General features: G+C 36.8%; 1 protein-coding gene across 1 annotated transcript in view; it reads left to right on the forward strand.

The window, feature by feature from the left end:
- Positions 1-23575, forward strand: part of TTN (titin) — a 239629-nt gene that overhangs the window by 142505 nt on the left and 73549 nt on the right. Inside the window, 45 exon segments of the mRNA XM_035572644.1 lie at positions 13-139; positions 231-494; positions 612-878; positions 1016-1279; positions 1826-1965; positions 2090-2216; positions 2336-2602; positions 2705-2971; positions 3475-3741; positions 3839-3978; positions 4796-4922; positions 5660-5802; positions 7700-7823; positions 8677-8943; positions 9100-9197; positions 9369-9537; positions 9633-9899; positions 10024-10290; positions 10382-10660; positions 10767-11175; positions 11281-11405; positions 11501-11767; positions 12353-12622; positions 12718-13020; positions 13145-13447; positions 13815-14002; positions 14090-14204; positions 14742-15026; positions 15296-15447; positions 15585-15732; positions 15875-16052; positions 16752-16873; positions 16983-17270; positions 17364-17660; positions 17765-17951; positions 18545-18660; positions 18757-19056; positions 19299-19598; positions 19692-19797; positions 20877-21073; positions 21180-21485; positions 21585-21863; positions 22325-22624; positions 22723-23025; positions 23123-23497. Coding sequence (XP_035428537.1) covers positions 13-139; positions 231-494; positions 612-878; positions 1016-1279; positions 1826-1965; positions 2090-2216; positions 2336-2602; positions 2705-2971; positions 3475-3741; positions 3839-3978; positions 4796-4922; positions 5660-5802; positions 7700-7823; positions 8677-8943; positions 9100-9197; positions 9369-9537; positions 9633-9899; positions 10024-10290; positions 10382-10660; positions 10767-11175; positions 11281-11405; positions 11501-11767; positions 12353-12622; positions 12718-13020; positions 13145-13447; positions 13815-14002; positions 14090-14204; positions 14742-15026; positions 15296-15447; positions 15585-15732; positions 15875-16052; positions 16752-16873; positions 16983-17270; positions 17364-17660; positions 17765-17951; positions 18545-18660; positions 18757-19056; positions 19299-19598; positions 19692-19797; positions 20877-21073; positions 21180-21485; positions 21585-21863; positions 22325-22624; positions 22723-23025; positions 23123-23497 — 10090 coding nt within the window.

The following is a 23575-nucleotide window of genomic DNA, read 5'->3' on the forward strand; positions in this document are numbered from 1 at the left end:
TCATCCCTGCAGACCTGTGAAATCAAAGCTGAAGGAGGGAAACGCTTCCTAACCTTGCACAAAGTCAAGTTAGACCAAGCTGGTGAAGTCCTTTACCAAGCACTTAATGCAGTTACTACAGCTATCCTGACCGTGAAAGGTACAATGCACCACGAAATGGAGTACAACATCAACTTAAAAAGAATTCACTTTGAGTATGTTACAAACTACGTGTTCCATTTTGTTTCCAGAAATTGAACTGGACTTTGCTGTTCCCCTAAAAGATGTCACTGTCCCTGAGAGACGCCAAGCAAGGTTTGAATGTGTCCTTACCAGAGAAGCCAATGTTATATGGTCTAAGGGCAATGATATACTGAAAATTGGAGAAAAATTCGACATCATTGCAGATGGAAAGAAACATATTCTTGTAATCAATGATTCTCAGTTTGATGATGAGGGAGAATACACTGCTGAAGTTGATGGCAAGAAGAGCACAGCAAGATTGTTTGTGGAAGGCAAGTATCTTATTACGTACAAAACAACAAATAATAAATATGTAAATAAGTATCTTTTAAAATCACATTAGCCTTTTTTCCAGCGGTACTTACGTGTGCCTTCTTTCTATGCTATAGGTGTGAGGCTGAAGTTCATTTCACCTCTACAGGATCAAACAGTGAAAGAAGGAGAAACAGCTCACTTTCAGTTTGAGCTTTCTCATGAAGACATGCCAGTGAAATGGTACAAAAATGATAAGAGACTCCACACAAGCAGAACAGTTGTAATTACTTCAGAAGGCAAAGTTCATAAACTAGAAATGAGGGAAGTGACACTTGATGATATCTCCGAAATAAAGGCTGTAGTCAAGGACTTGAACACACAAGCAAACCTCAAAGTCTTAGGTAATTATAGAAACAATATAAAACACCCTATAGCGTAAGTATAAACAATGTTAATAAGTGGAGCATGACAAAATATTGATCTTTTAGTAAATTTATATTACTAATTTAATGTTTCATATCCAATATGCCTTTTGTAGAGGCTGATCCATACTTCACTGTGAAATTACAAGACTACAGTGCTGTGGAGAAAGATGATATTACACTGGAGTGTGAGCTTAGCAAAGATGTTCCAGTAAAATGGTACAAAGATGGTGAAGAACTAGTCGCTTCAAGCAAAATTTCCATAAAAACAGATGGTGTGCGCCGTATCCTAACGATCAAGAAGGCTGCAGAGAGTGATAAGGGTGTTTATGAGTGTGACTGTGGAACAGACAAGACAAATGCTAATGTTGGCGTTGAGCGTAAGTCATCATGCCTTGGCTAAGGGAAAGTACTGAAACCTTTGTAAAACGCTGTAGGCAAACAGACGCTCTCTAGAGTACAGCAGCAAAAATTGTGCCTTTAGAAAACATGTTGTTATGATGACTAGCTGAAATATCTAAATTTACAATTGTCAAATATGTTTATGAGAAGAGAATATATCTTAAGGTATATAAATGGCTGTTTTAATGACAGCGATGATCATTTTTTTCTCTATGTCCATTTACAGTCAGGAGAAAAAAAATCAATTTAACTGTAACATATAAGTTAATTACATGGAAAAATATTCTTACTGAAGCTAACTAAACTTTCAGACATATTACAGAAGGAGGTTATATACTGCCCAAACTCGAGCTTTTTTAAAAAGAAGTTAGATAGATACTTGTCGGTGATAGTATATGAATTTCCTAAAGAAGGGTTAATAAGAGAGCTGAAATCCTTTCCAGTCCTGCATTTCTATATTCTATATGTTCATTCTATATGTTATAGAATGAATAAGTAGATGTGAACTTTTTTTTTTCTTTTAGCTCGCTTAATTAAAGTGGAACGCCCACTGTATGGAGTGGAAGTATTTGTTGGTGAAACAGCACGTTTTGAAATTGAAATTTCTGAGCCTGATGTCCATCCTATATGGAAGCTGAAGGGAGAGACCCTAACACCTTCACCTGTGAGACTGCTGCTCTATTTTTAGATCATAATTTACACTAGAAAAACATATTTGATGATAATGTTTGCTGAGTAGTTTCCTAGAATACTCAAATTTTCATGGGTTCTTTTTTCTTTATCACCAGGAGTGTGAAATAATTGAGGATGGGAAGAAGCATATTCTCCTCCTTCATAACTGCAAACTGGATATGACTGGAGAAGTGTCTTTCCAAGCTGCTAATGCTAAAAGCGCTGCCAGTCTGAAAGTGAAAGGTAGAGTCTGCAGTTTGCCAACATTTCCATGTGTGTCTCAGGGCACTAGAACAAATCTAGTAGCAGAAAGATCTATATAAACCTATTACAGAACTGAAAGTGCTCTTCTTTGATTTCAGAATTGCCTCTCATCTTTATCACTCCACTAAGTGATGTGAAGGTCTTTGAGAAGGATGAAGCCAAGTTTGAATGTGAAGTGTCTAGAGAACCCAAGGCTTTCCGTTGGTTAAAAGGAACACAAGAGATCACTCCTGATGAAAGATTTGAAATTATTTCAGATGGAACAAAACATGCTCTGATTATTAAATCTGTTGTGTTTGACGATGAAGCTAAATATAGTTTTGAAGCTGAAGATAAGAGAACAAGCGCAAAACTAATTATCGAAGGTTTGTCTGACTTTGCCTTTCTAGGAAAGAGTTACACCATAGTTGTCCTTGAACGGTTTTTATTGGTAGCATTATTATTAATGAAATGTTTTGTTGATATAGGTATTCGCCTGAAATTCATTACTCCTCTCAAGGATATAACCAAAAAGGAGCGAGAAACTGCAGTGTTCACAGTGGAACTCTCACATGAAAATATTCCTGTTGTCTGGTTCAAGAACGACCAGCGATTACATACCAGTAAAGTGGTTTCAATGACAGATGATGGAAAATTTCATACACTCACTATCAAAGATCTTACTATTGATGATACTTCTCAGATTAGAGTGGAAGCTATGGGCAAATCCTCAGAAGCTAAACTCACTGTTCTTGGTAAGCATACCCAAAAGAATTCACATGATGTATATTATCAGAAGTATTATTAATGAAAAATGAATAATCATCAGAAAGTCTTGGGATTTGTTTGATTTGGTTTTTTTGTTTGGTTTAGGGGTTTGGCCTAAACCTAATTGGTGATTTTTGACAACTTGACAATTTGCTTGTCTTCCTTGGGGCTCCACTTTCCAAAAGGATAATTAAAATCTCTTCAAAATTTCATCAAAGTGTGGTGAAAATAGCTATAAAATACGTGTATGGTGCTCTGAATCTACCAGAACAGCAAAATCATGTTGTCAGTAGCATAAGTAATACACTGAATTTTTTCTTAGCTATTTGTTATTCTCTCTTTTTGCAACATAACTATGCAATAATTATAAGGACTGTATTTAATCCCCCTTGCAGGGCATAAGCATGAAATGTATCTTATGGCAAGAACCCTTTTCCTTTCTGAAAGACTTAATCTTCACATTAAAAGATGTCCTAACTTTTACTTGCAGAGGGAGACCCTTACTTCACTGGGAAGCTTCAGGATTATACTGCTGTAGAGAAAGATGAAGTGATTTTACAATGTGAAATCAGCAAAGCAGATGCCCCAGTGAAATGGATGAAGGATGGCAAACCAATTACTCCGTCAAAGAATGTTGTTATTAAGGCTGATGGTAAAAAGAGAATACTTATCCTCAAGAAAGCTTTGAAGAAAGACATTGGAAAATATACTTGTGATTGTGGTACTGATCAAACCTCTGCTAACCTCAATATTGAAGGTATGGTTATTTTATTGGGTTGCTATGTCGAAGAGAACTTTTGGATGTTTATTAGTGACTGAGGTAATCAATCACTTTTTCCCACCCGCCTCCCCAGACAGGGATATTGAGATCATACGTCCGCTATACAGCGTGGAGGTGATTGAGACAGAGACTGCCCGTTTTGATATTGAAATCTCTGAGGAAGGTGTCCATGGCAATTGGAAACTAAAAGGAGAACCCCTGACTGAATCACCTGTAAGCAGATATTTTAGGATGTTTCTTACGTGTGGCTCAACAACTTGCATGGAACTGGGATGTGAGGGAGAAGCAGACAGCTGCAGAAATTAAGTGAAAACTCTTTCTGCTTTCTATAATCATGTGTCTGAAGTGCTAAGACCACATAGAATTCTCTTAAAAGTAACGACATTTAAAAATTGAACCTTTGGATTCGGTGCATTTACCTTTTGTTTTTTTGAGTTATGATTGTTTTAGATAGATGTGGATCACATTTTCAAACTTTTCACTATTGTTCTGGTAGCTGAAATTTGTTTAAAATGGCATAATGCTTAATTAAATATTCTTAAGTCCTAGCTGGTAGGATATGGAAATTTAAAAAATGGTACAATCATGACTAACTGTAATTTGGCAATGCTTTGATGTTACAGTACTGATGTGAAAAATACACAAAGATAAAAAGTTCCAAGAAAATCAGTGTGAGGGTAAAAGAAAAAGAAAAGGGACAACAAAAGCTTAGTATTTCCTATTTCTTCTCAGCCTTCTGACTGGTCTGCATCTGCATATATTGGCTAGTCAATCAGCCATACATGCCACCCTCATTAATGCATTGCTTCTTGCCCTTTCTTGCTAAGAGGAGGTAGATTGTGTTAGAACAGAGGAGACTGAAAGGAAAGGGGCTAGACTATGGATGAAAGTTTAGAGGGCATATTTTAGGGAGTTTGGGTCTGAGTTTTGTGGAGGAAATAACGGATCCGTGGTATGAAGAGAAGTATGGGCTCTTGTGCTGAGCATGAAAAAGATACTGAAAAAATTTGCTTCACTTTTCTTTTTGAAGGACTGTGAAATCAAGGAAGAAGGCAAAAAGCACTTCCTTACACTGTATAATGTACGCTTAGATCAAGCTGGTGGAGTAGATTTCCAAGCAGCAAATGCTAAATCTGGTGCTCACCTTCGAGTGAAACGTAAGTGTCTTTGAAATTACCTGAATGAAAACAAGGTGGAAAAATCTCTATACTATACTCAACCTAGAGCAATTATTTCTAGAACAGCAATTCAAATATTAATTACTCAAGCTGTCTTCACCTCTTTAAGTTAAGGAATGTTCTTTCTTTCTCCATTTACTTATTTATTTATTTGTAATTTATGTAGTTTATTCATATAGGAAAAGAAAAAGTAAGGAGATGGCCTTGAATGCTTCTTCATGGTCTGGCATCATATGCAGTTATGAAATCAAAGTATCATAAGCAGAGGCTTTACAGCATTGAAATATCATGTTAACCTGAGAGGATGGGATCACAGTGATATTTGGGGATAGGGTTAAGAATGTGATGGACAGGGACAGACCACATGGTTGAAGACCACTTGTTTCCCACTCCAATCCTAGCCCTCGCTATTTTGGAAAACACATGCCTTATCTAACAAGAGGCATGCAGGGCTTGGCAGAGAGACAGATGCACAGCAACTTTCCTGCTGACCTTGTTCAATTTAAAGAAACGCACTCTGCAAATAGGAAATTTTCAGTCACTAGCCCTCCCCCTAAAGCCCCAGGGTGGCCCCTTCTATGTGGGGAATTAAACAAGCAGCACTGTGATGTCTGTCTCTCTTGAGGGAAGCCACCATGGAGATTAGTACATAAGCACAGTGGTTCTCTCTTGGGTACAAGTGACTAATCTGAAAATAATGTTGTCTTCTTACCAAGCTCGAGTAATAGGCTTGCTGAGACCCCTCAAGGATGTAACAGTGACAGCTGGGGAATCAGCAACCTTTGACTGCGAACTCTCTTATGAAGGAATCCCAGTAGAGTGGTTCTTGCAAGGAAAGAAACTGGAGCCCGGTGATAAGGTAAGGAGACTAAACTTTGTTTTCCCTCATGTTTGCTACTCCTTCCTCTCTTTCACTCTTCTTCTCCATATTATTTCTCATTTACTTTCTGCCAGTATAATTACTAAGTCACAAGAATGTAATAGTGCTACTGTGTTGAATGGAAAAAATGGTAAATCCTCACTGAATCAGACATGGCTTTCTTTTTTTTTTCCCCTGGAGAAGCTGGAGGATCTGGAATACTATAAGTTTTTATTGTACAACGGGAAACTATGACTTAAGTGCCTGATTCTGTGGGAGACTGAGCTACAGAGATACTGAATGATTTTTTTTTTCTAAGATTAATTTCAGTAACAATGAGGGGGTTTTGAAAGGTGCTATCAGGAAATGCTTTTTTTCTCCTGAATGCTGAGTTGCAGTCCAATTCTGCATATAAGGGGATTAAGAGGATTCAAATTCCATTTCAGGCATTTGTTCTGGCTCTCCAGATAACTTTCTAAGCAGGTTTGCTTGTCAAGCACTTCTCACTAACTATTTTTAACCCTTCATCAAGTGCTGACTCTTAGCTTTGAGATCTGAGTAGTGTGGAATGCAGCCAATTTAATATTTGAAGTTAATGGGAGAGGAGATACTGTAAAAAGCTAAAATAGAAAAATGATATGACTGGTTTTAAGACTTATTTCGTGTTTGTTTGTTTGTTTTTTACATATTAGCCCTAAGGGAAGTAATGCAAATGAAAGTATCGGTTGTAAACCTCATACAAAGCAAACTTTAAAGGCATCATATGATGTAGCAAAGTTTAAGAATCTGTAATAATGTAGCTAACAATACTTCAGTACATATTTTTTACCTTAAGATATAATTTTAACAGTTTGTTTTCAGTTTTGGAAAATAAATCTTTCAAAGCTTCACCAAATTTGCTTAAATTAAAACTATTTCCTACAAAAAATAGAATATAGAAATCAGAAAAAAAAATCATCAAAGAAGTAGCAACCCCATTACTATGTTTAAAGATAGATAGGCAAAACTGAAAATCAACAGAAGAGACATTTAATAAATCAAGGTAATCACTTCTCAACCTAGCTATAAAAATATGGAAAGCTATTAATCACTACAGTGACTTGTTAGTTATTACTGCCTCACAAGATACTACAAGTTCAGTAGTTCTGTATGATGAAATATTATTTTGTTCTTATCTGTGTTGTCATTTGCATTACATGAAAAAAAAAATTTCCTTCAGCTTACATACACACTCAAAACTGTCATTTGTCTTCAGCTGAAATTTTATGAAGTGGTGTTTATGTAGGAGTACCCTGTTAAAACGGATGATTGCAAAGAATCATGTATTTTAATCATGCAAAAAACAAACAAACAAACAAAAATTGAAATGTTCTTTTAGGCAGAACTTTCTACCAAAACTTAATAATAGAAAGTTAATTTAGTATTTGAAAAAGGGAATATGGGGAGGGTGCCAAACCCCTTTATATTTCTCTAAAAGTTTTTACTTTGATGTAGACAGGAATAATAAATTTTCCCATAAAGTTATAAACTTATAAGCTACTTAATTTGGCATTTATTAGTACATGTTCAAAATGAACGTGATCTCAAGGTTCATTCTGAATTTTGATAGTAAACTCAGGTTTTCTAATATAAAGACAGAAGTAAAATGTGTGGTAACATAAAATTCCGATTTCTCATAAGTGAAAGAAAAAAACAGAAATGATTCTCAAAATCCTCACAACATTTGTATCTTGAGATATATCTAGTGTATACAAAAGGAAATAATCCAAACTTCATATAAAAGTAAACAAAAAAACTCCACAGGTAACAATAAATAACAATTAACTATTCCGTTAAATATTCCTCAAATATTTGTTCTAGATATTTACGCAAGTATTTTTTTTATGTACTTTGTAAGGTTGTCACACGTGCTGAAGGGAGAGTTCACACGCTTACTCTTAGAGATGTCAAGTTAACAGATGCAGGAGAAGTTTCACTGACTGCAAAAGATTTCAGAACTCAAGCAAATCTTTTTGTGAAAGGTGAGTCAATCATTTTAATTATACCATAGTCCCTATTAATAATCTGTTCATGATTCACCCTGCAAAAGGACATAATATGTATATGTTATATGTACACCATATATCAGATTAGGAGGTTCATACATGCAATACTGGACTGGTAGACAACTTTCATGATTAAAATATCCACTTAGTTAAAATGTTTATGCTTCACAGAAGGGCTGGGGAAACAAAGGAATACTGGAAACATGTCAGATGTGGGAGTTGAATTAAGGTTTCCAGGGCTTCACTGAAGATTTGAACATTCAACTGGCCTCAACATGACCCATGAATACTGGCCATTATATCTCCTCACGGCTTGCTTCTGATTCTTGCATTAGAGTATCTAGAAACCTGAGAGTACAACTATGACACCAGTCAAGTGATACAATATTGGCTAGATTTCTTAGCTATGTGAAGCTAAGAAGTCAAAAAAAAAAAAAAACTGCACACGCTTCTAATTTAGCTATTCAAAGAAGAAAAAAGTTCCTAAAGTTCAGGATAGAACTTCAGAGTCACTGAGCTCACATGGCTGTAGTGTGGCTAAAGAAACTGAGTTGCAAGGCTTTGTGATAATGATTTGTGAGTAAAATCCTCTTGGACAAGGAGATCATTGAAACTATTTTACAGTAGGCTGAAAATGAGGAAATTGGCTGAATTAACTGAATATTATTAGGGATTAAAATAATAAAAAACTTTAGTAGAGAAGTCTAAGAGCATTGTTAATTATTCAGTCAAAGAAAAAGTTAGTAAACCACATGGGAGAGTTCTGTATTAGCAGAAGGCCGGATAAAATTTGGATCTTTTCTATCAAAAATCTGTCTCCTCCTTTCAGAACCTCCAGTTGAATTTACTAAACCACTTGAGGACCAGACTGTTGAAGAGGAGGCCACTGCAGTACTGGAATGTGAAGTCTCCAGGGAAAATGCAAAAGTGAAATGGTTCAAAAATGGAGAAGAAATTCACAAAACAAAGAAGTATGATATCATTTCTGATGGCAGGGTCAGAAAACTCATTATCCACGGCTGTACACTGGATGACGCAAAAACATACACCTGTGATGCTAAAGATTTTAAGACATCATGTTTTCTCAACGTAGAACGTGAGTCATTTATAAATTTCTAGAAAATGAGTACTAGAGACACTATGTACTATTGTCTATGCATATAGACACTATGTACTAGTGTATATGACTAGCAATAAATAATGATATCAAGTGCAGCAATATATCTTCTTTTTCTTTCTTTCTTTTTTGTAGCAATTCGTGTTGAGTTCCTGAGACCACTAACTGACCTTGAAGTAAAAGAAAAAGAATCTGCTCGGTTTGAATGTGAAATTTCTCGTCCAGGTGTTAAGGTTAATAATAATATTTCTGAATCTGAGTAATTCCTTTTACTACAGGTTGTTGGGGTTTTTGTTTTGTTTTGTTTTTAATTCACAACTTCATAGTGTTGCAAAACAGCACACAACTGAAATCTATTGTAAGTATATTAATGTTAATAAGCATGTCAATTTGTTCTAAAACAGGTGAAGTGGTTTAAGGATGGCATTGAAATTAGAAAAGGCAAGAAATATGACATAATTTCCAGAGGCACAGAACACATTCTTGTTATCAGTAAATGTGTCCTTGATGATGAAGCTGAATATGCCTGTGAAGCAAAAACAGCTCGAACTTCTGGCCTACTTACAGTGTTAGGTGAACACACCTTTTTAATAATCTAATATATGAAAAAGAAAAAGTCTTATTTTGATGAAAGGTTTTAATTGTTTTTTTCCAAATTCTTGTTGCAGAGGAAGAGGCTGTTTTCACAAAAAATCTTCCTGATCTTGAAGTAAATGAAAATGACACTGTGAAATTGATCTGTGAAATCTCAAAGCCTAATGCTGAAGTTACTTGGTTTAAAGGAGATGAGGAAGTGCCTGATGGTGGTAGATTTGAATACATTTCTGATGGTAGAAAGCGAATTCTTGTCATACGTAATGCTCATCCTGAGGATGCTAGCAAATACACTTGCAAGCTCCCAAGCTCTAGTACAACAGGAAAACTTACTGTACATGGTAAGAGAGTTACTTTTGTGTCTTTGTTTTCTGAAAAAAAAAGGTCAATAAGAATACACAATTTGGTTTATTCTCTTCATAAATAGAAAGTAAAATGTTTACCTACAAAAATATTTTCTTTCAGAACTTGCAGCAGAATTTCTTACCAGACCACAAAATCTTGAGGTTCTTGAAGGAGACAAAGCTGAATTTGTGTGTTCAGTATCCAAAGAGGCAATTACAGTACAGTGGCTTTGGGGTGACACAGTTCTGGAGCCTGGTGATAAGTATGACATAATTTCAGATGGCAAAAAGAGGATGTTTGTGATAAAAGACTCTACTCTAGGAGATGCAGGAAAGTATACTGTCATGGTTGGTGAAGCTAAAGCTACAGCACGCTTAACAGTGATTGGTAAGCTTTATTTTATCAATGTACAGGTACATATTTTACTGTATTCCTTCTACTACATGATGTCATATTTCTTCTGTTTTCTGAATTTCAGAAAAACTCAGGATTATAACTCCCCTTAAAGACCAAGAAGTTAATGAGGGTCAAGAAATTATCTTCAACTGTGAAGTCAATAAAGAAGGTGCCAAAGAGAAATGGTACAAAAATGATGAAGCAATATTTGATAGTGCAAAATATATTATTGTCCAGAAGAATTTAGTTTACACTCTCAGAATCAGGGATGCACAGTTGAAAGATCAAGCTACCTATACTATCTCACTATCAAACCAGAGAGGAGAACAAGTCAAGAGCTCTGCTGCATTAACAGTATTAGGTAAATAGCTTCCACTGTATTTAAGCTGTTTAATCATCCTGTATTCAATTTCACATAAGGATAATGAGGATGTAAATTAATCACATTTTATTTTTTGTCTTAACAGAGGAGGATCTCAGAATTGTTGAGCCCCTTGAAGATATTGAGACCATGGAAAAGAAAACTGTCACATTCTGGTGCAAAGTCAATCGCCTTAATGCAACTCTCAAATGGACAAAGAATGGTGAAGAGATCACATTCAACAAGCGCATTTTGTATAAAATTGATAAATACAAACACTCGCTCATCATTAAAGACTGTGGCTTTATAGATGAAGGTGAATACACTGTAACTGCTGGACAAGACAAATCTGTTGCAGAACTTCTCATCACAGAAGCACCAGCAGACTTCATTGAACATCTCCGGGACCAGACAGTCACTGAATTTGATGATGCTGTCTTCACCTGCCAACTTTCCAAGGAGAAAGCTAGTGTGAGATGGTACAGAAATGGCAGAGAAATCAAAGAAGGCAAAAAGTATGCACATTTTATTATGCTTGTTAATATGCTAAACGCCTTTGCTTTACTTTGTATCTTTATCTGGGTATTATAATGTTGCTTACTTATTTTCTCCCCATAAAGATATCAGTTTGAAAAGGATGGAAACCTGCACAGATTAATCATAAAAGACTGTAGACTAGATGATGAGTGTGAATATTCCTGTGGAGTAGATGACAGGAAATCTAGGGCAAGACTTTTTGTTGAAGGTATGTATAAAATTAAATAGGATTAATTTGTTCATTATTTAGTGATAGTAGAAATGACACACTAATACAACCAAATGAATTGATGTTTATTTCAGAAATCCCTGTTGAGATTATCCGACCACCACAAGATATCTATGAAGCTCCTGGTGCAGATGTCATCTTCATGGCTGAGTTGAACAAAGATGGTGTGGAAGTCAAGTGGCTGAGAAACAACATGATTATTGTTCAAGGTGACAAACATCAGATGATGAGTGAAGGAAAGGTCCATAGGCTGCAGGTGTGCGATATAAAGCCCCGTGACCAAGGGGAATACAGATTTATTGCTAAAGATAAAGAAGCTAGAGCTAAACTTGAATTAGCAGGTAAGATGTCTGCTTTGTATTTATTTTATAAAATTTGAGATCGGAGAATTAACTCTTCAAGTAAAGTTATTAAAATGAATATGAAATCAGGCTGAGACAAGTGCAAGTCTGTTAAACTGTATGAATTATAATTCAGACAACAAATTTTTTTTATTATACCATGCTTGTCCAGCTGTCAAGGAAATTATCGGTCACTTTTCAATGTCTACAGTAAACAGTAAAGAGCACAAACTGAGCTTACAGGATACAAAATCTTTTCATTAGGTCACTGCAGATGTAAAGTATGCAAATTATTTGACCTACTCATTTCAGTCATATAAGAAAATGAGTTCCTCATTTGTCTTTTACAGGATCAGACCAATAAAATTAATGGTCAAAAAGCAGCTCCCTCTTCCTTCATTTTATAGGAGACATAATGTCTGAGTTTCTTGCTCTCTGGAGCAATCCAATAAATATATGAAGGAATTTGTTTAGAATTGACATAACAGTTCCTTTTACTTTTCTATGTCTGCTTCTTAGATGACTCCACACGTACATCATTCTTATAATTTGTAAGTACTCACTTGTCATATTGATCTTCCTTAGCTGCTCCTAGGATCAAGACTGGTGATCAAAACCTTGTCGTTGATGTTGGGAAGCCTTTAACTATGACTGTTCCATATGATGCCTACCCAAGAGCAGAAGCAGAATGGTTGAAAGGGGAGGAAGGTCTGCCAACAACAACTGTTGATACAACAACTGACTGCACTACCTTCAAAATTTATGAAGCAAAGAAATCAGATAAGGGAAGGTACAAGATTATACTTCGAAACAAACATGGCCAGGCAGAAGCATTCATCAATGTAGAGGTCATTGGTAAGAGCTCCCACTGTTAAAACCTTGACTACCGTTTTTTAGGCCAAAACAAATAAAAGATGGAATGCACTAAATTATTGTTGTATGTTTCTTAGATGTTCCAGGTCCAGTTAGAAACTTGGAAGTCACTGAAACTTACGATGGTGAAGTTGGCCTTGCCTGGCAGGAACCAGAAAGTGATGGTGGAAGCAAAATCATTGGCTACGTCATTGAAAGACGTGATATCAAACGTAAGACCTGGATTATGGTCACTGATCGTGCGGAAAATTGTGAATACACAGTTACTGGACTTCAAAAAGGAGGAGTTGAATATCTCTTTCGTGTTAGTGCACGGAATCGAGTGGGTACCGGTGAGCCAGTGGAAACAGAGAGACCTGTGGAAGCTAAGGGCAAATTTGGTGAGCGGAACTTATGAAAAACTCAGTGTTTTATGACTGTGTGGAAAAAATACTACTAACTCTAGAGAATAGATAGAGAAACACATACCTTGTTTTTCCTTTTTGTCTCTAAAATAAAATGCAGAAGTTCCTGGTCCTCCTCAAAATGTAGAAGTTACTGATGTGAACAGGTTTGGTGCTACACTTACCTGGGAAGTACCTGAGTATGATGGAGGAACTCCAATTACTGGCTACATTATTGAACTGCGTAACAGAGCTTCCATCAAATGGGAGCCAACTATGACCACGGGAGCTGATGAACTGTCAGCTGTCCTGACTGATGTTGTGGAAAATGAAGAATATTTTTTCAGAGTAAGAGCTCAAAATATGGTTGGAGTTGGCAAACCAAGTCCTGCTACACGTGCGGTAAAAATTATGGACCCAATTGGTAAGTATGCAAGTTCTATTATGATTGCATTACAAGTTAAGAACATTTTGGCTATTTAAATACTAAGTGTACAGGAATGTTCCCAAAAGCAATCAGAGAAATGGGTGCTGAAAATAACGGGTGTAGCTAAACTTCTCCTGACTTTAGTATTTAAACATACAAGAAGTACCTTACTATTATTTGACACAATAAGAACTTCCAATATTTCAGCTTTGAAATTAGGACCGAACCCCAATTTAAAAAACAATTTGGAAAAAAAAACTCTGCATAGGCTTTAAAACTAGTACTTTAAGATACAGACAGCTGATATGCAGAGATACGCTCCTCTACCAGTTGCCAACATTTGTTTCTCTCAAATTATTTTCAGAGAGACCAAGTCCTCCCATTAACCTTGATCATTCAGATCAAACTAAGACGACAGTGCAGCTCACATGGGAACCTCCTCTCAAAGATGGCGGAAGCCCAATCTTAGGGTATATTATTGAAAGGCTGGAAGAAGGAACAGACAAATGGATCCGCTGTAACCCAAAGCTAGTACCAGCTCTTACTTTTAAGGTAAGATGTTTGATTCATCAACAAAGTACACAAAATGTGTAGATCATCTTTAATATGAGTTACTAAATAATTATTTGTGCTTTTTAGGTAACTGGATTGAAACCAGGATCCCGTTATTACTACAGAGTCTCAGCAGAAAATGCAGCTGGTGTGTCTGACCCAGCTGAGGCTATTGGGCCATTAACTGCAGATGATACTTTTGGTAAGCCATATGCTATGTATCAAAGATATTTTATCAGAAAAGATGCACAATGAAAGCGCATCATGTGGTTAAGATGCATATCTTTCACCATCAGTGATGCCAATTAGCAAAAAGAACCTTAGACCTTTGAGATTCTGAGTTATTTCTCCTTCGTCTCCTTCATTTCCTCCTGAAGGAGGAAAAGGCAGAGAAGACTCAAAAAAAAAAAAAAAAAAAAAAAAAAAGAGACTATAAAGACTATAAAGTTTCTATATTAAAGGATAGATTAATCTCCTATCTAGTAATGCTAAGATAGCTTATGATCTGACATATTTCTAAAAACAAAAACAAACAAACAAACAAAACAACAACAACATTTAGCTGGGAGAGTTAGGGAGTCATAAGCTACAGCTGCCTAGACAGCTGCAACCTGCTAGCAGAGATACAGTCGGAATAAGCCAGAATAATACAGAAATAATACAGAAATCATACAGAAATCATTAGCCATATTCAGAACATCTGAAAATATTTCATGGAATTAATTTTTCACTTTTTCAGTTGGACCTACAATGGACCTAAGTGCATTTAAAGATGGACTGGAAGTTATTGTTCCAGAGCCAATCAAGATCCGTGTTCCTATCACTGGCTACCCTGTGCCAACTGCCACATGGTCTTTTGGTGATCAAGTCTTAGAAGAGGGTGATCGTGTAACAATAAAGACCACTGCCTCCTTTGCAGAACTTGTAATTACTCCAAGTGAACGTCCAGACAAAGGAATTTATACCTTAACATTAGAAAACCCTGTGTCATCTGTTTCAGGAGAAATTAATGTTAACGTTATTGGTAAGTGGACGGATTCATATATTGCAACAATAACATTTTTAGATTAATAATGTGAAATCACACAACTTCCAGTAAACCAAGAATATTAAAACATAGCTAAAAACTAGAAATCCATCCCATAAAAGTTTTTTCTTGTTTTCAACATCCAGCTGTTAGTTGTTTCAGGAAGAATAACTAAGTATGGTAAGTCTTTTGACGGGTAAATGAAATAGAGATGATCTGACAAGTTCTGATTACAGAAGAATTAATAAAATTTCTTTGATTTCTAGCTCGCCCAAGTGCACCAAGAGAACTTAAAGTTTTAGACATAATCAGGAACACGGTTCAGCTGTCATGGGAACCTCCAGAAGATGATGGTGGAAGTCCAGTTACTGGCTATATCATTGAAAAACGTGAAGTAAGCCGGAAAACATGGATCAAAGTAAGTTCATTTTTTCTCAATTCTGCTTCTGTTTGCTATATTGTTTCCACATGTGCTACTGAATTTTATGTCATACTTTTGTGATTGTTCTTTGGAAATAAATTTTAGAAGCACAGTGGATTCTTCCTTCTCTTTAGGTTATGGATCATGTCGTTGACCAAGAATTCACTGTTCCTGATCTCATCCAAGGAAAAGAATATTTATTTAGAGTTTCTGCATGCAATAAATGTGGCCCAGGAGAACCTGCATATATTGATGAACCTGTAAATATGTCAGCACCAGCAAGTGAGTCACCTTTTTCACGTTGTTGGTGATTTTCTTGCTGACTGTTTCTAAAAACATTGCTGATTTTCTTTATGATAAGATAGAAAAAAAAGTCTCCCTTATATGGTATCTTAGAAACTAACCTGTATTTAATTTTCAATAGCGGTGCCTGATCCACCAGAGAATGTTAAATGGAGAAATCCAACATCAAAAGGAATCTTCCTAACATGGGAACCTCCCAAATATGATGGTGGTGCCCGCATCAAGGGCTATCTGGTAGAAAAATCACAACGTGGCACAGATAAGTGGGAGACATGCGGGGAGCCTGTTATTGAAACAAAGTAAGTAAATTAACATCTTGTCCTATCACTATCTGCAAGAAGAGGCTGACCCCCAGCTCGCCACAACTTCATGAGTTGTAGAGAGCAATAAGGTTTCCCCTGAGCCTCCTCTCCTCCACACTAAACAACTACAGTTCCCTTAGCTGCTCCTCATAAGACTTGTGTTCCAGGCCCTTCAACAGCTTCAGAGCCCTTCTCTGGACACACTCCAAGGGTCTCGATGTCTTTCTTGTAATAAGGGGCCCAAAACTGAACACAGTACTTGAGGCGCTGCCTCACCAGAGCTGAGTACAGGGGGACAATCACCTCCCTGGTCCTGCTGGCCACACTGATCCCAGTACAAGCCAGGATGCCATTGGCTTTCTTGGCCACCTGGGCACACTGCTGGCTCATGTTCAGGCGAGTATTCACGGTGGAAATTAGAAGAAATTTCTTCTCAGAAAGTGTGGTTAGTCATTGGAACAGATTGCCCAGGGAGGTGGTGGAGTCACCGTCTCTGGGGTGTTTAAAGGAAGACTGGAAGTGGTACTCAGGGACATGGTTTAGTGGGTAATATTGCTGGTAGGCAGACATTTGGACTAGATAGTCTTGGAGGTCTTTTCCAACCTTAAGGGTTCTATGATTCTATAATATCCCTTCAAGTAACGGTATCATCTGCAACACTTTAAATATTTGTTTGTTGATGTTTTTAACAACCAGAATGGAAGTAACAAAACTGAAGGAAGGAGAGTGGTATGCATATCGGGTTAAGGCTTTGAACAGAATAGGAGCTAGCAAGCCAAGCAAGCCAACAGATGATATTCAGGCCATTGATGCAAAAGGTAATTACGTATATCACTGAATTACAATAGACACTTTATTTCTACCTTTATCACTTTATTATGTGATATATGGTTTCTATAACAATGGCTTACTTTTCTCCTAAATCAGAGGCTCCAGAAATTTTCTTAGATGTGAAACTGCTCGCTGGACTCACTGTGAAAGCTGGAACTAAAATTGAGCTGCCAGCTAAAGTAACTGGAAAGCCAGAGCCCCAGATTACTTGGACAAAGGCTGACAAAATTCTAAGACCTGATGACAGAATCACCATTGAAACCAAACCTAATCATTCTACAGTCACTATTACAGACAGCAGAAGGAGTGACAGTGGAACCTATATTATAGAAGCTGTAAATTCCAGTGGACGTGCTACTGCTGTTGTTGAAGTTAATGTTCTCGGTATGCCTGTATTTTATATTGTTTATAAAAATAATCAGTAACATACTGAGTTATGCAAGCAGAAGATTAACATTTGCATCTTGTCTGCTACAGATAAACCTGGTCCACCAGCTGCATTTGACGTATCAGAAATCACAAATGAATCCTGCCTTCTGACATGGAATCCTCCCCGAGATGATGGGGGTTCTAAAATTACAAACTACGTCCTTGAGAAAAGAGCTATGGACAGTGAAATATGGCATAAGTTGTCATCAACTATCAAGGACACAAAATTCAGAGCTACAAATTTAACTCCTCATAAAGAATATGTTTTCCGAGTCAGTGCTGAGAACATGTATGGTATCGGGGAGCCAGCACAGTGTAGCCCCATCATTGCAAAATATTCATTTGGTTAGTGGATTAAATGAATATTTAATTTTGACAATATTTTAACAGAAATAAAAACACTTGTGATGGTTTTGATTTTGTTGTTTTTAATTTGTTAATTTATACAGACCCACCAGGCCCTCCAACAGGTCTCAAGCCTATAGAGGTCACTAGAGATTCAGTGACCCTAACGTGGAATGAACCAGATGAAGATGGTGGCAGTCCCATAACTGGCTACTGGGTTGAACGATATGATCCTGAACAGGATAAATGGATAAAATGCAATAAAATGCCAGTGAAAGATACAACATTCAAGTAAGATATAGTCACTTTAGACTGAAATAGGTAACAGAGCTATATAAATGTAAAAGTAGCCTTTTAAACAATTCTTACATTGTGCTTGCTCTTTTTTCCTTGCTTCAGTAAGTTGAGATCCAACTAACATCCGGTGACATACTTCATTTCATAATTAGTTTTAAAAAGAATAATGTCTTTACAGAAGACTGAATCATTCATTTCTTTTTTTTTTTTAACTGTTATGCTTAATAACTTCTGTGCTTTGTGATTACTCATAAGACATTCTAAAATCTCAGACATAACTACCTAATGCATTGGTTTGCTAACATCCCTTTCTTTTTTCCTCCTGAAACATATTAACTAACAATCATGCAACAAGCAGAAATGCAAGATGGCTCTCAACACATTGATTTATCTATCACAGCACACCATTCTACTGTTGGCATTTTACCTATTCTGAATGTTCACCATTTCATATAATATCATTAACAGTAACCTAGGTAGTCTCAGATTGTCAAAGAAAATTATAATATGAAGAGTATGGAGGATAACATTTTAGGCAAGAGTTAATGTGTAGATTTTGTTTAATCAAATTTAATTTTGATTTCCAGAGTTAAAGGTCTTACTAATAAGAAGAAATATAAGTTCCGTGTCTTGGCAGAGAATCTTGCAGGACCTGGAAAACCAAGCAAGGAAACAGAGCCAATCTTAGTGAAAGACCCAATTGGTATAATAAACACATCTTTTTACTGGTTTAATTTAACAATATATAAATATGTATGTTTGTTTTCAATCATGTAATTAATATTGGGCTCCTGCCTAGATCCACCATGGCCCCCTGGAAAGCCAACAGTGAAAGATGTTGGCAAGACATCATTATTCCTGAACTGGACAAAGCCAGAACATGATGGAGGGGCAAAGATTGAATCTTATGTCATTGAACTATTAAAGACTGGAACAGACGAGTGGGTGAGAGTGGCTGAAGGTGTTCCCACAACTGAACACTTCCTCAAAGGGCTTATGGAGAAACAAGAATACTCATTCCGTATAAGAGCTGTGAACAAGGCTGGAGAGAGTGAGCCCAGTGAACCCAGTGACCCTGTGCTGTGCAAAGAGAGGCTGTGTAAGTACTGTTTCAGAATGTGTTGCTACTACAAGTACGCTCTCACTATATTTTTAAAAAGCCCTATGTCTGCCTACTTGTGTAGGTACCAAGTGAACTCTTCCAGGCTTATGAAGTACTAAAATCTACCCTACTTCATCTAGGAAAACACAAAGTTTTTATAGTTTCAGTATTATTCTGTGTCTTCCAAGATCTTTTTCTGGGCAATATATCAACCTTTTTCTTGTATTGATATTTTACAGATCCTCCTTCACCACCTCGGTGGCTTGAGGTTATTAATATTACTAAAAACACGGCGGATCTTAAATGGACAGTACCAGAAAAAGATGGGGGTTCCCCAATTACCAACTACATTGTTGAAAAGAGAGACGTAAGGAGAAAAGGCTGGCAGACAGTTGATACAACAGTAAAAGATACCAAGTATACAGTGAGCCCACTGACTGAAGGCTCACTGTATGTTTTCCGTGTGGCTGCTGAAAATGCCATTGGTCAAAGTGACTATTGTGAAATTGAAGATTCAGTTCTCGCTAAAGATACTTTTAGTAAGTATGAGATTTGCTAGCTGAGTGGTCAGTAGAACAGCTCACTTGTCATGAGTTCCTCTTCTTTTCATGTGCATATGTTTTTTTCTTTAGCAACCCCTGGGCCTCCATATGCTCTTACAATAGTTGAAGTGACAAAAGGTCATGTTGATTTAAAATGGGAACCACCTAAGAATGATGGTGGCAGACCAATTCAAAGGTAAGCTCATTTTATGTTTCTGTAGTGTTTCCTGTAAATGAAGATTTATTTTTTAAATTTTAAATGGACACATTTTATATGAAAAAGAGGTGAATTTATGTTAAAAAAAAAAAAAAAAAAAAAAGCAGCAGCTATATGGTTACAGCAATTAAGAGTTTAAAGTGGAAATTATACAAATAGATATTACCTAATGTGCATAAACAGTGAATGTGTCTAAACATCACCAAAAGAGCATCTAATCAAATCAGATGAAATTGGATTGTAAACAAAATCAAACCTTAACACAGCTGTAGTCTCCATCTCTAGCTGGACCTCTAGCCACTTGGCCCCATCTACCAAGTAACATTGTTACATTTTCCTTTTGCCTGAGTTTCTCATTCAAACTCAGCTAGTGCAAAGCCTCATTGTTTTATGTTTATTCTCCTTGTTAAATTTTTCAAGCAGACATTTTTCCTCCTTTGGGTTTCTTCTAGCTTCTCAATTTCTGTGACTTCTCAAATATCTGAGCTTTGAAATTTATCTTGAATACTAGTTAGATTTTTCTCTTCATGTTTTCACCATTCCTCTTCTTCCCAATCACAGCAAGCATATTCTAAACAAACTGACAACTACAGAGCTCTGCCTGAAGCAACATAAATCACTCAATTTGCATTACTTTCCCATAGCCTGTCATAGACAAAATTTTGACAGCTGAAGAACTAATAGATAATATCTACAAATGTTCTCAGTGGAACTTATCCACCGATGACTGAGCTAGTGAATATTTAAGTTTAGCATGGAGGTTCTTTTCTTCACTTCTGCAACTCTTCAAGACCTGAGAACACAGCAGAAGTTCAGGAATAGTCTCTCAAAATTGGCTCTGTCATTAATGTCAACCTCATTATATCCAAGACCTACTAGGGCAATCAGGAATATGTCACTGATATATGAAATAAAGCCTACTGAGTCTGTCACACATGAGTGTCTTTACCTTTCAATTGGCCACATCATTCCTGTCTCTCACTATCTATTTTATTGAGCATGAAGTCCAAAATGTTCATATTTCACATGCCTGATATTGTTTACTCCTATTTATTCAGATATGTTATTGAAAAGAAGGAAAAACTAGCTACCCGCTGGGTAAAAGCTGGCAAGACATCTGGTCCAGATTGCAATTTCAGAGTGACTGATGTCATTGAAGGTACAGATGTACAGTTCCAGGTCCGTGCAGAAAATGAAGCTGGCTGTGGTCATCCCAGTGAACCAACTGACCTCATTCATATTGAAGATCCAACAAGTAAGTAGTGTTGTAACGTACAGTGAATGAGTTATGGAAACAGGGTGTCTATCTAGAACAGATATTCTGGGGGAAAAAATCAAACAATTCTTTTTGATTTCTGCAGGCCCTCCTTCACCTCCTCAGGATTTACATGTCACAGATGCAGGTCGAAAGCATATTTGCATTGCATGGAAACCACCAGAGAAGAATGGTGGAAGTCCTATTATTGGGTACAATGTTGAGATGTGTGAAGCAGGAACAGAAAAATGGATGCGAATCAATTCTCGTCCAATAAAAGATCTAAAATGCAAAGTGGAGGAAGGTGTTGTTCCAGACAAAGAATATGTGCTGAGAGTCAGAGCAGTCAATGCTGTTGGAGCTAGTGAGCCATCAGACATCTCAGAAAAAGTTGTTACCAAAGACCCAGACTGTAAGAATAGATCTCCTTTTTCAAACCCGCATAACTGATAACTGAAAAAAGACTTCGCTGTTTGGCAACTTTCTAATAATATTATACTTACTTTCACAGGTAATCCAACAATTGATCTAAAAACTCATGACATTGTTGTTGTAAAAGGACAGAAATTAAGTATCCCTGTGCCCTTCAGAGCTGTTCCATCCCCAACTATAACATGGCACAAAGATGGCAAAGAGTTGAAAGCTGGTGACAGAACAACAATGAAGAGTGATTACACTTCTGCACTGCTTGAAGTCACAGACAGTGTTCATGCTGATGCTGGTGTTTATACAATCACACTGGAGAACAAGCTGGCATCAACAACTGGCTCAGTCAATGTCAAAGTCATAGGTAACTAGATTTCGTTCATTCTGTGAGAGAGACTTATCTCCACCTGAACCCACCAACTGATGGGAGAAAAGACTAGTAAAATCTCTTTTCCATGGCGTAGAGGAATCACTTCAACTCAGACGCCGTGTAAATTGCTGTAAATACCTTAATGTTACAAAATCCCACCAAAAAAACACTTTACCCCAAATTGTTATAACTGCTATTTAATGGGTATTGTGTCTGCTCAAAGTCCAATTACTACGAATATTCATCGTATAAACATAAAAAAAGCTTTTAAGAATTATGGTTTTCTCCACCTTTAAGAACATAAATTCATACATATGCTGTATGGCCAACATTTGTGGGTTTGGTCTGCTTTCTGCAGAGCAAAGAAATGCAGTATAATTGTATATTTGTAATAATACATATCCCATCTATTTAGCTAATTCTTGTATTAATTAATTTTATTATTTTTATTACAGGTCCACCTGGACAGTGTAAAGACATTAAGGCAAGCGAAGTAACTAAGAATTCTTGCAAGGTAACCTGGGAACCTCCAGACTTTGATGGTGGTACTCCTATTCTGCATTATGTTCTGGAACGCAGAGAAGCTGGTCGTAGAACGTATATCCCAGTTATGTCTGGTGAAAATAAACTTTCATGGCAAGTCAAAGATCTTATTCCAAACAGTGAATATTACTTCCGTGTTAAAGCTGTCAATAAAATTGGAGGAGGTGAATATCTTGAACTGAGAAACCCAATTATTGCAGAAGATCCAAAACGTAAGTTTGCTACTAAGTGACCTAGCAAGTTGAATTTCAACTAAAATTTTCATGTTTTTTTTTTCTCATATGATCCCTTTTTTGTTACTATTCCACAGAGCCACCAGATCCTCCTGTTGACCTTGAGGTCCACAATCCAACATCAAAATCAGTAACACTTACATGGAAACCACCTTTGTTTGACGGTGGAAGCAAGATTATGGGCTATATAATAGAAAAGCTTGCTAAGGGCAAGGAGAGGTGGGAGAGATGCAATGACTATCTAGTACCTCTGTTAACCTATCCAGTGAAAGGTCTTGAGGAGGGGAAGGAATACCAGTTTCGTGTTCGTGCTGAGAATGCTGCTGGAATCAGTGAGCCTTCTCGTATTACTCCTTTTGTGAAAGCTGTGGATCCTATTGGTATGAATTGGTTTTTTGATTGTTTTTTGTAATTGCCATTCATCCTCAAACACGTGGGTAGATTCTACTCTCAATTTGTCATTCTGTATTATTACAGAGGCTCCAAAAGTTTTCCTTGCTGCAAACCTGCAGTCTGGCCTTGAAGTGAAGAGAGGTGATGAGATCATACTTGAGGCACATATTTCAGGGTCACCTTATCCATCTATCACTTGGCTGAGGAATGATGAAGTTGTCAGACCAGAGGAAATTAAAAAGAGAGTAACGACATACACTAGAAAGAAGAAGGGTGAAGCTGAAGAAGAACAACCTTTTCAGCTTTCACTGCAAGAACGTATGAGTATTGACAACCATAAAGAAGGAGAGTCTGTGCTATCAATTCGTGACTCCATCAGAGCTGACCACGGCACATTTACAATTAAAGTGGAAAATGATCATGGTATTGCAAAAGCCTCCTGTGAAGTCAATGTGTTAGGTGTGTAGTGAATGTGCTTGTAAACAGCTACTTCTTCAGAGAGTTGTGTGACAAGTGCACCAAATGAGTATTCATCAT

Source organism: Cygnus atratus, chromosome 6 (assembly GCF_013377495.2).
Source record: "Cygnus atratus isolate AKBS03 ecotype Queensland, Australia chromosome 6, CAtr_DNAZoo_HiC_assembly, whole genome shotgun sequence".
Taxonomy (NCBI): Eukaryota; Metazoa; Chordata; class Aves; order Anseriformes; family Anatidae; genus Cygnus; species Cygnus atratus.